The sequence below is a fragment of the Anomaloglossus baeobatrachus genome, chromosome 2 (genome assembly GCF_048569485.1).
Source record: "Anomaloglossus baeobatrachus isolate aAnoBae1 chromosome 2, aAnoBae1.hap1, whole genome shotgun sequence".
Taxonomy (NCBI): domain Eukaryota; kingdom Metazoa; phylum Chordata; class Amphibia; order Anura; family Aromobatidae; genus Anomaloglossus; species Anomaloglossus baeobatrachus.
Genome location: NC_134354.1, coordinates 541,717,895 through 541,730,505, shown reverse-complemented (window position 1 = coordinate 541,730,505; position 12,611 = coordinate 541,717,895). Strand labels below are relative to the sequence as shown.

Here is a 12,611-nt window from a genome sequence, read left to right as displayed (position 1 = left end):
ATAACTGTTGCCTACAGACATTACTATTCAGTTTGTGCTCCGTGCAGTAATTTGATAGCGGTTAGGCTTTTATTAGTTTAGCGCATTCTCACCCATCATAGATATTATACAGACACGCATTACCACTTGCTCACAGTATCCTGGCCTACACTTGCACTCACTTTTCCCATTTATGCATTAGACATTTCACTATAGTAAGGTGATGCTCAGATACTGATATTTGCTTCTAGCGTCTAAGTTTAAATAATATGTGATCTGTGACCAATGTCTGTACATTGAAAGAAAAGCTCAATAATAATTACATGCACACAGTATATTATTTGTCATAACTAATAATCTAACCACTCAAACTCCTCTAAAAGCAGAGTGCGGTGGATTGCGGGTGCCTTTGCTTTAAAGGGGTTGTCCATTATAAAATGAAAAGTCAACAGTCGCTCTATGCCTGTAGACTTGTGAATTCCAGCCGAGAGTATGCATCTCACATACTCTGTCACATGATCTCAGTTCCTGGCTTTGACACCGGAGAATCCTCACAGCGTACAGTGTGTGCAATGTGAGGATTCACATGTCTGCAGTCACTCTGTGTCACTCTTTGTGACTGAAGACTTGTGAATTCTGTCCAGGAGTATACATATTGCATACTTGTGGTCACATGATCTCAGTTCCCGCCTCTGACACTGGAGAATCCTTACATCGTACAGTGTGCGCAATATGAGGATTCACAAGTCTGCAGTCACATAGAAGGACTGAAGACTTGTCATTTTAGGCTGGACAACCCCTTTAAAATGTGTCCACTGTCAAGAACTAAATTACCCTTTAATACTATGTTCATCCATATAATACATTATCTGACCTTCATCTCCCCCCAAAAGTAACAATTTTCATCTATATTGTCATCCGTATGCCATTCGTTTTTCCTACATCAGCAGTAAGTGTCATTTACAAGACCAAGTTCACACACTGCATCTTTTCTTAACCACTAAGATGCAGCGTTTTTGGCCCCAAAAAACACACCCGTGGCAACAACGCATGTGTTTTTGCCGCGTTTTTACTGCATTTTGACCAATGCATTTATAAGTCAAATCTATTGACTGTAAGGGCTCAAAAATGCTCCAAAAAGGCAAAAAGAATCGACATGCTGCATCTTCAAAAACACAGCCAAGATGCAGCCAAAAAAAAGATGCTCAGTGTGGACAGCAAAATAGAAATCTCATAGACTTTGCTGGGAGAAGAAAATTCATGCATTTTGGTGCATCTTTGTGACCTCAAAAATTCACCAAAAGCGCAGTAAAAGTAAAAAATGCATTGTGTGAAGAAAGCCTAAAAATTGCAATGTATACTTTAAAATTCGATTTTATACGCTGATCCGTATGGCATCTAATTTTGGCGGTCACCCATAGACTTGAATAGGCAAATTTCATCCAAAATACAGAAAAGAATAGTGCATGCAATGATTTTTTTTACTTGGAAATTTATATAAAAATCTCTTTTCTGAAAAGCCCAAGTGAATACGGACACTTAATCGCAGCCTACGTGAATGAAAGCATACCTCTCCACATATGTTATTGAGCTTTTTCTCTCATTTTAGACCAATATGCATTAGCATTGCTTTAGTGTTTAATGAAACCTCCCTTGTGTTTCTTTCTCCGGCTTCTTTTCTATCCTGTCTCCTACCCGCTTTGCATAATTACCTGCTCCCTTGCTTACACTTTGCACGTGGGCACCTGCTGCCACCTTCTGGGGAACTCACAGACTAAACAACCGTGCCTTTCTGTTGAGCAGTCCACCATCTTTGTGCTCTCTCAGACCTCGACCAATATAACTTTCTAACGGACCTAAAGGTGATACTTTTTTTTTTTTTCTGACTTTTGCTTGGGTTTCCAGACTTTCTTTTTTTTATGTTTCTAAAGGTACCCGTCTTTGAAATAGAAATCAATTTACCTGTATAGACCAGCAGCACCCTATAATATTTATCCATTAATATACAGTATATGTGGTATATTGTGCTGCACTATTAACAGGACACATATAGCGAGCGTTTATAACTAGACGTCTTGGGTTTTAGCTTTAACCTCTAATAAAACTCCAACAATTATGTCCTGAGAATGAAAAATTATCACGTGATCGGACATTCCAGCTCGTCAGACTAACAAGCAAAGTTCTGATAACGGTGGGAACACAGAAAAGGTCTATTATATTGTATGAAGTGGAGCCAACGTAATCCTGCCGTGTTGTACTGGCCATAAAACAATCAAATTCTATAGAAATCTTTAAATATTGATTTTTGGGAATCTTGATACATTTTCTTTTTAACATCCTCCACAATTGTCTCCACCTCTGTCCATGTTCTTCGGCCATCAGTTATATTGAGCTTGGTTCACACTTCCTTTTGGGATCCGTTTGTAACCAATCTAGTTGTAGATAAAAACAGAAAGGACAAAAACGAATGCAAAAGGATATCAAATGTAAAGCAAGGTTCTACAGACCTGTCACAGAAATGGAAGTGTTGGTTTTCATTTGTCATCTGCATTCATTTTTTGTTCTGTTTTGAACAGGTCTGTTATTACTAGACTAGTGTCCTGGGCAGGCGAAGGGCTAAAAAAATGCATCTGCTAAAGAGAAAGCAGAACAGATGACCGTCCATTATAATCAGTTTTCCACATATTCCGTCATGTAAAAAAATGGAAGTGTCCATTTCCTCTGTTATCCATTTTTTTGGACAGAAAAAAGTTGTGCAGACTACAGGTTTTGTCCAGCCATATAATTATGTAATAAATTATAAAACCGCGTATAAAACTGTCACTGAAAAAGACTTGGGTGTATGGAAGGACGGCAAACGACAAACATTAGAGACCAGTGTCAAGTAGCTGCTGCCAAGGTTAATAAAATAATGGGATGCATTAAAAGAGGCTTCTGAGAAGAATATAGTTTTACACTAGTGCGACCACACTTAGAATATTCTGTACATATTTGGTCTCCGGTGTATAAGAAGGAAAAAGCTGAACTAGAGCGGGTGCAGAGAAGAGCAACAAAGGTTATTAAAGGAATGGGAGAATGCAATACCAAGACAGGTTATTAACTTGGGTTTATTCAGTTTGGAAAAACGAAGACTTGGGGGCGATCTTATTACAAAGTACAGAGACCTTTTTAATGATGTTTTTACACCTAAGCCTGTGATGTGGATAAGTGGGCCGCCTATATGTCTAGAGCAGAGGTTGGGAACCCATGGCTTGTGAGCCAGATGTGGCTCTTTTGATGGCTGAATCTAGCTTGCAGACAAATCTATAGTTATAAAAAATACAGTATTTTCGGGTTTTTAAGACGCACCCCCCTCCCCCCCAAAACTGGGGTAAAGATGGGGGGTGCATCTTACAAACCACATATGGCTTATCATGGCGGCAGTAGGGGCGCAGAGTCGGCGATACTGCAGTCTCATTGGGTGTTGCGGCGCGACCCCCGCAGTAGCCAGCGGACTGCGGGCTGCTTTGATTCTTTGATAGGGCTCCGCTGCCATTTTCTTGCAGTCAATCACGTCGATCTGCGCACGCACTGTGGCATTTTCTTGAAGTCGATCTCGTCAATTGCGGGAGTTTCAAAGCAATTAATGGCACCCGCCACCGTGACACCCCACAAGCCCACAGCAGTATCGCCAACTCTCCGCACACTGACCCTCTTAAGCCGCGACACCCCCTCGTCCGCGGCCACAGCATCGTCGACCCTGTCTCCTGGGACCTTCCCAGCCGCTCCACCACCGCCGCTCCTCCTTGTGAGTATGGCTCTCATGAAATTACATTTTAAAATAAGTGGCATTCATTGCTCTCTCAGCCAAAAAGGTTCCTGACACCTGCTCTAGAGGAAAGAAGGTTTAATCATAGTCACAGACGTGGATTCTTTACTGTTAGAGCAGTGAGGCTATGAAACTCTCTGCCACATTATGTTGTAATGGTTGATTCACTACTAAAATTCAATTAAGGCCTGGAAAACTATAATATTACAGTTACTGCGAAGTAGTTTCTGTGATTTGGGGTTGATCCAGGGACCAAGTCTGATTGCTGTATGTGGAGTCAGGAAGGAATTTTTCCTATAATATGGAGCTGTTGGTTTCTACCCCATGAGGTTTATCTTTCCTCTTCGATCAACATCTTATGTTGATCTTGATGGACTTATTGCCACCTTCAACTAAAAAACTCTGATGGCAGATGGAATAGAGGCAAACAGATAGCATTTAGGAGGGAAAAAAAAGAAAAAACATATCTAAATGAATGGGTCCTGTAACTTTTCTTTGCATTTCCTAGTACTCAAATAGATCAGAAAAATGGAAAATCAACCAGAAGTGTGAACATAACCTTAGAGGTATTCATGTGCACACAGTAAATGGCTGGATCCTGATCTACCAGCTTATATTGTGCTATAGCAGGACTGCTGACTGTGTTTGGCCAGTAGTTATTTTATGTCTACTCTTAGCCGTCCATTTGGGTTTCCAGAGACGAGTGGACGGGTAACAAGGTCATGAATCAGACAAATTAGACTATGGTTATATCTGAAAGTTTCACTATCTTGTGCCATTGAATGCTTCTTCAACCAGACTGGGTGTGAATGTTCATTATGAAGTCACGCTGATGGTTATGGGAGAAAAGAACTATTCTCTTAAAGGGGTTGTTCCATATCAGTTATTTATGACATATCTACATATAGCATGCTAGCTCTGCAGTTTCAGAACACCCATAAAAATGAAAGGAGAAAACCGTGAATACATGGCCACCTCTCCATCCTGAGCGGGGCAGGACAGATCCCTATTTAGAGATGGGGCCCAGTTGTTGAACATTGAGGGCTCATCCTGTGGATATTTGGTTAATGTTCGACATAGGGATATTTCTTTAGAGGCTGATAACACACATTCAGTTCATTATAGTAAAAGTATTTTAGTTTTTAGAATAACTGTATTGGAAAAGAGCCAGGTGGGTCATTACTTCCACCACGTGTTGATCTTTGTACACTGGTTGGGTGTGTGTCTTTAGTGTTTAATGGCCTCCTGCCAGTATAATACATCAGATCGTGATCGATGCCAGTGGGAGTAGGAGGCTTGGCTGAAAACAGCAAAATCTTTGGAGGATTTATTGCCTTTGAGAACACTTACTTGTGTCTTCTTCTGTTATCTAAAACTTTAATTCTTTCCTGCAAAAAAAAAAAATAAAAAATGAAGTGATCACTTTTCATGCTTGCTTGAAAAATAAACTAACTCCATGCTGTAAATCACCGATATTACGCGGACACCTTTGTTGTATAAAGATTGCAGCTTGCACTCCAATTTTCATGGCACGTATTTGTATTTTTACATCACTATTTTACAGCTCCATTATACACATTTGCAGAAGAGAACAAAGGAGCCACAAGACACAATAAATCACATAAAATATGTAAACATATGTACTACATTTAGCAACATACAGGCTGGAGAAATCATATTTGACCAGGTCCATTCATATACAACGGAATCTACATGATATGCAGAGTTGCCCTCTTAAAGCCCATTTACACATTCAGATGATCATTGACCGCACATCTGTACGAAAACTCATTCCTAATTATTGGCCTGCATGAAATTGCCAGCGAGCACCCCATGAATGACCAAACACTTGGGTGGGTGATCAGAATATTTATTCCACCATAATAAGAATAATCGTTATCTGCAGAATATCACCCCATATAAATGGTGGATGTGCTGCCGACAACATGAAGCTGTATGGGGACAGAACGATTGTATGAACAAATCTTTAATTGTTGTAAACAGATCATTAGACAAGTGTCAATCAATTTTTATATAGTTAAGGCTGGCAACCAGCACCCCAATTTATCAGCTGTTATCAGATCTTGTGGCCAATGGTAATACACAGTGTAGAGAGCCCTGATACCCCAGCTTTCCATATTGGCCATTATCGCGTATTATACATCAAAATAAATAGGAGCTGTGGTGAAGAACTCAAGAATGGCCACTACATTGTATATGAGCAGTGGTCATCCAGGAGTTCAAGGAGCAGTAACGCAAATATTAAAAGGTCAGGTTATCCATGACGCAAAATCAGTGTATAATAATCATCATCTAACGCTCATGTTCCTACATATCTATCATGAGCACCCAGACTTCATAACATCATAACGTAATGCAAAAAGTAAGATTCCCCTCCAAAATACCACACTTGTGACAATACCACCACTCACCGGTATATTCTAAATATTGCTTATCTTATTTGATCAGCTCCTCTACAGTACATCTACATAAAAGTGAGTATATATAAATGTTATGCCAGTGGAGCCCACCCAACCTCCTTTTTCCATAATTCTGATTTTAACATGCAATCTCTTCAACTGTGCTATATGCATGGTATAACATCAGAGAATTGAAATGGAAATTGTAATTAGATTCCTTGTTCCCAAACTATGAGCAGCATGAAACAGACCCTTGTTACACGATTGCAGCTAGTATGTTTTACTCCTAAGCACTGCAGCATTGTAGAGTGATAAGCTGGCCAGAGAATATGTTTCGAGTTACTAGACCAATGTGGTCTCGGGCTGACTTCTCCGCATCTACACACGTAAGGAGAGACCTGTTAGGCAAATGCAGCGAGACAGGGCAAAGCACATTATCCCTTATTCATTAAAGGTGTTGTTCTACAAACAAAGTACACATTGATCAATAGATCCTGGAATAATAATAAATTCCACAATGGGATTGCAGCTGATTCTTTCTGTGAGGTAAAAAATGTTTCCCTGTCTGTTATTAAACATGTTTTACCTCAGAAACCAGCATCTACAATCCCAGGCTGTGCTATCTGTATACTCTTAGGCCAGTGTCACACGGGACGATATATCGTGTGATCGCATGAGCAATCGCACCCGCCCCCGTCGTTTGTGCGTCACGGGCAATTTGTTGCCTGTGGCGCACAAAGTCGGTCACCCCCGTTACACGTACTTACCTCCCGGCAACCTCGCTGTGGGTGGCGAACATCCTCTTCCTGAAGGCGGAGGGACGTTCGGCGTCACAGCGACGTCACACAGCGGCCGGCCAATAGAAGCGGAGGGGTGGAGATGAGCGGGACGCAACACCTGCCCACTTCCTTCCTTCCGCATTGCCAGTGGGACGCAGGAAAGCTGTGTTCGTCGTTCCCGGGATGTCACACACTGCGATCTGTGCTGCCTCGGGAACGATGAGCAACCGGAGCACAGAAGAAGGAACGACATTTTGAAAATGAACGACGTGTCAACGAGCAACGATAAGGTGAGTATTTTTGCTCGTTCACAGTCGCTCGTAGTGGTCACACGCTACGATATGTCTTAACGATGCCGGATGTGCGTCACTGAATCCGTGACCCCGACGACATATCGCCCAATATATTGTAGCGTGTGACGCCGCTCTTACTTCCTCTCCAGCCCAGGAGATGTGGTATGATCTGAGCATATATTTCTACAGTCAGACACAGCCATTACACAGTACGTAGGAGAGATGCATAAATAATATCTCGATACAGGAAAAAATTTTTTTTTAACACATCCACATTGTGTAACTTATTATTATGCCAAGATCTATTGATTTAAATTAATATTGTACATTGGACAACACTTTTAAGGTGTTCACGACAGAATTCCGATGTAAAACACCTTAAACTATCTGAAATTTTGGAGCAACTCAGGGTTGTGCAAAGGTTTTGCAACTTTTGCCGTTATCAGCCAGCCCCGCCAAAGTAGGCAGAGCTGGGGCAGGATGTGGCATAGCAAGGCCCGCTAATCTAATTCATGACCAATTGTGGCATACCTTGCAGCAGAAATGTTACTCCAGTTCATGACTGGAGGAAGATTTCTGATGAGGTGCATGGAGGTGCACGTCTTAATGAATCAGGTACCTCTTACTCCACGACACCCATTCATTGAGCCTGGCTTGTACAACGCCTGTTTTATTGAATCAGCGCCATAATCCTTTGTCATCTTTTTAATAATAATCTTTATTTCTATAGTGTCAACATTTTCTGCAGCGCTTTACAATTCAAAGGTTCATATAAAAACAATCATAAGTAACAGTTATAGAGGATAGACAATAATTAAAGAAACAATAAAGACAACCCTGCTCGTAAGAGCTTACAATCTACAAAGGGGTGAGGTGAGAGTGACACAAGGTTCAAGTGTTTATTTACAACGATGGTCCAGCCATTTCCAAGAAATGGGGGTTAGGTAAAGGTTGAATGAGCCTTTTTAAACTAGGTCTATATTTTCTTTAAAACACAGCTGCATTTCAGCATAAAACATACCTGGCTGCATTTGTACAGCTGGTCTCTGATTCATGCTGCCATAGTCATGCCTAATGACAGGTTCTCTTTAAAAGGCTTGTCCAGGCTTGGGGTTCAAGTTCACGGTCAATCTGTGACTGCAGACTTTTGAATCCGCACAGTGCATGCTGACAGGGTTCTCCAATCCCAACTCTGGGAGAATGTAGTCATGTGACCATATGTTTGTAATTAGCGTACTTCCGGCTTGACTCCGACTAGAAATGACCAGTATCAATTCACTTGTACTGATCGAAGCTCCGCGCATCTAGTCAGCACATGGCCGGAGGTATTAAAATTACATAATTGCAGTCAAGGAACCACTCCAGATGTAGGCAACAGAAAATCATGACAGTGTACAGTAGTGTTCCCCAACTCCAGTCCTCGAAGCCCACCAACAGTGCATGTTTTCAGGATTCCTTAGTATTGCACAGGTGATAATTTAATCACCTGCACATGTGATGCTTCCAACACCTTCTGCATTGCTAAGGAAATCCTGAAACCATGCACTGTTGGTGGGTCTCGAGGACTGCAGTTGGGGAACACCGATATACAGTGTATACCCTGTGAGGATTCATTAGGATGCTGTCACATATTGTGACTGTAGACTTGAACCACAAGCCTGCACGACCCCTTTATCCAATGACACCGAATACCACCACAGAACCAACAAGGAACTCGAGTATATTAGCAAGATTTAAAGACCATCAGGTAGATCTTAGGAGACCAACCATGGAAAAGGTATTTTCGAATGTTATTATTGGTTCTGCGCAAGTTCTCAATACGATTTGTACATCCAGCTATGATGAGACATACAAATCCACATCTTACACTCATGCATGTTCAGATCTTAGTGTTTTTCCTCATCCTTACAGAAGATATTGAAACAAAATTTGGACATTGAAAGGAGACTTCTGGACGATTCCAGTGCTGTTGACAGATAAGTTCAACACATGCTCTGAGTAGGTAACCATAATACATAAATGTGACCATAGTGCATTTTGTATTTTTCTTCTGGTGTGATAAAACTCTGGACATTTCTCCTCCAAACGTTTTTCTGTGTGTGACATCTACATTCTCAAACATTTTCTGCTATTTCACAGTAAACCTTTAGTGTTTGACTCCACCAAGAAAACAGTGGCTACATATTAGCGTGTTTCTATCCCACTGGTTCACTATTGTTTCTCCTGTAAATAACTGAGTTATTCTGAAATGGCTACCTTACTATTAGTATTTCCATTTTTGGAAACTAAAGAACTGACTGGAAACTAATAATGGCTGTTGATGTATCCGTTGTTCACATTACTTGCTTCTAGATCTGCATAATGTTGCCTTACTTTGTGTGTCTGAAATCTTCCTTTAATCTCCATATAGTACAGTTTATTCCAACATGTAAGTCTAATGCAGCATTTAGGTATTTATAAATGAAATAGGTGGTACCAAGTGACTTATCTCCTATCAGTAGGATAATGAATATGTTTTTTGGGCACTGGTTGTCTTTTGAGGCACTGGTGTTCTCTGGCACCTCAACTTTTCCCACGAATGGAGCTCTGAACAGTCCAGTCTGAATGGAGTGTAGGTTGAGCATGAGCACTTCTACTGCATTCATTCTCGATGGGACTGCCAATGGTACTCTCCAGAGCCACATTCTCAGTATCAGTAGGGTTCTCTAGATCAGGCAATTAATAAATCACTCCCTATCCTCTAGCTATAATTTAATACAATCCCTGTGATCAAAGTATTTCATCTATCATGGGATAATGAACATTATATATTAATGTTTTAATAAACCGATCCATTCTAGGTGATTAACATAATTGAAATCAAGATTAAGATTCAATGAGATCAGTTAACAGCAAGGATAGCAATTTTTCCTATTGTGCGCAGAATGAATGTTTATGAAAAGTGAAGCTCCCAGAATAAAAAATCTAGTGCCTACAAAAATGATGGCCTTTAAATATTGTCATATGCCTTGTTTCTTCCATTGTGCATTGAGTTAATTTCTTTTCTATTTCTCAACAGAATGCTTCCAGCCTGTCTCAGGACCACAATTCTGAGTTCACACCTCTAGCCTCCATGCAGAGCCCAAACTACCAAAGCAACGAGTTCAACAGTGCTGCGGCCAGCAGGTCTAATTATTATTCTAAAAAAGTGATGCTAACTCACTGGCAAAATAATGATTATTTCAGACTCCCTTCCCTCTTTGGCTATTCCAATACCCGCTATAGCTCCAGCACGGGCTCATACCTCAGCAGGTCAGGCTTGGAAACATCCGTGTGACACATCACCACTGCAAGCCTTTATAAACTTTTATTTTTTTATTCTATATTTTGGGAGAAGCAGCATAATGATTGTCTAGTAAAACTGTAGCCTCTCGGACTCCTACTTGCTGACTGTCCATGGGAGCACTTGCTCCTCTCCTTAGCCTATGGGGCCCGGTGGTTATTTTTTTTAAACACAGCAGCAATGAACAATTTTCACAGTCTGGTACTGTGTGACTGATAGCACTGTACATTTCCACGTTCTCTGTCCGGAGATTTATGTGGTTTATTAGTCGTGTCTGCTTTCATTGTTTTATACTACTGGACTATGTGTGTGGATGATTTCTACATGTTCTAGTCAACGAGTTGATGTTTGATGGAGCACAATATGTCATGTAACTGAAGATCCTCCTCTCTTTTTCTCTCCTCTGCTGGTACCAAAAGAACATGCTGGTGTTTCTCTTGTGCTCATTTCTTTTCAAGAAACTCTGTCTAAGGCTCATTTCATTGTAAGTTGCCAAACCTGTTCGTGTAATCCCCGTGTTCTCCCAGTAGCTTCCCCCAGGACCTCATAGATGTGTGTTGTGTCCTGTGACATACACTGTTCTTATTAGCCGTGCATATTTGGAAGTACTGTTACTTTGGGACATTGCTGAAAAAAACATATCATGGAGTTCAAGCTGTAAAAAATATACAAATGTTTAAGAAAGTAAAAAAAAAAGATATAGATAAATATACATTTTACATCTGTAAAAATATCTTCGCTGAAGAAATATGTCATTGGATCAAATTTTTAGATGTATCGGAGCTGACTTGTCTGAGATTCCAATGCTGTGCCCAGGACTAAATGACAATTTCGGGTCAGCTACATCTATAATTTTGGGCATTCCCTCTCTTACATCATATTATTGTGTTTGGTTTATCTGTCATACGTTGCTATAACTTCAGCTTCGCTTATATGTTACAAGACCAAATTTGTGGAGAGGTTACAATAACTGCAAAGTAATGCACAATAAAACAAAAGGTTCTCTGTGACTGTGTTGTTTATTGCAATGAGCACTTCATGTATTTACACTGTATGTAACAATGTGGAATAGTATGGGTCTAGTGCTTAAGTATGCATTAAAGGGGTTGCCTGGCTTTGTGGTATAAGTCTGCAATATAGCGGGAGCTGGCGGGCACATGACCTCAAGTATGTGATTTTCTTACATGTGGTCACGTGCTGACTAGACATACCGTGTTTTTCCTAAAATAAGACCTCCCCCAAAAATAAGCCCTTCCAGGGATTTTGAGCATTTTTGGAGCAAGGCTTAAATATAAGCCCTCCCCCGAAAATAAGCCCTAGCTATGGTTCAATGATGAATTGTCCATGCAGCTAAAAAAGTTAGATACTGCAGGACACTTCATTATAGAAAGCAGGCACCCCAAAATCACACTGACCAGACCCTGAGCGGCAGGACCTGTAGCAATCGCACCCCCGCACACATCACACCACACACACAATCTCACCCTTCAGATCGCTCACACACACTCACCACATCCAGCGATACCGATCCTCAGAAGCCGTGCGGTGGAACGAAAGGAACTGGGACATGTTACTTCCTCCCACCCGAGCAGCCAGGGTAGATGCTAGAATGTGCGGGCTCCTGACAGGTATAACCTAACGGACGCACACTTTACCTCTGGATGGAGTGTGTGTATCTGTGTGTATGTGTGTGTGTATGTGTGTATGTGTGTATGTGTGTATGTGTGTATGTGTGTATGTGTGTATGTGTGTGTGTGTGTGTGTGTGTGTGTGTGTGATATCTGATGTGTGTATGAGTGTCTGTGCTATGAGTACGTTTGTGTGTCCGTCCAGCAGCAGGAGGCAGCGTGCAGTATACTTGCTTGCAGCGGCTGCCGAAGATCACAGGGAGGACTTCGGAGTCACTCCGGGGTCTGGTAAGTATGAGTCTCCTGGGAAGGGGGGAGGAGGGCCCTGTTGTTTTTTTGTTTGTTTTTTTTAAAGGTAAACTTACCTCCAACTGTGTTTCTC

General features: G+C 41.1%; 1 protein-coding gene across 5 annotated transcripts in view; it reads left to right on the top strand.

Moving 5' to 3' along the window:
- The window catches only part of ATP11A (ATPase phospholipid transporting 11A), a 241,958-nt gene extending 230,347 nt beyond the window's left edge, over positions 1-11,611 (top strand). For 2 of the 5 annotated variants that reach the window (XM_075336655.1, XM_075336659.1), the window contains one exon: positions 10,338-11,611. In XM_075336655.1, the coding sequence (XP_075192770.1) occupies positions 10,338-10,595 (258 nt within the window). In that variant the 3' untranslated portion in view covers positions 10,596-11,611. Of the gene's footprint in view, positions 1-1,752; positions 1,842-9,190; positions 9,282-10,337 lie in introns of all 5 variants that reach the window. The other 3 variants (XM_075336656.1, XM_075336657.1, XM_075336658.1) reach the window with 3 other exon arrangements.
- The last annotated feature ends 1,000 nt before the right edge of the window (positions 11,612-12,611 follow it).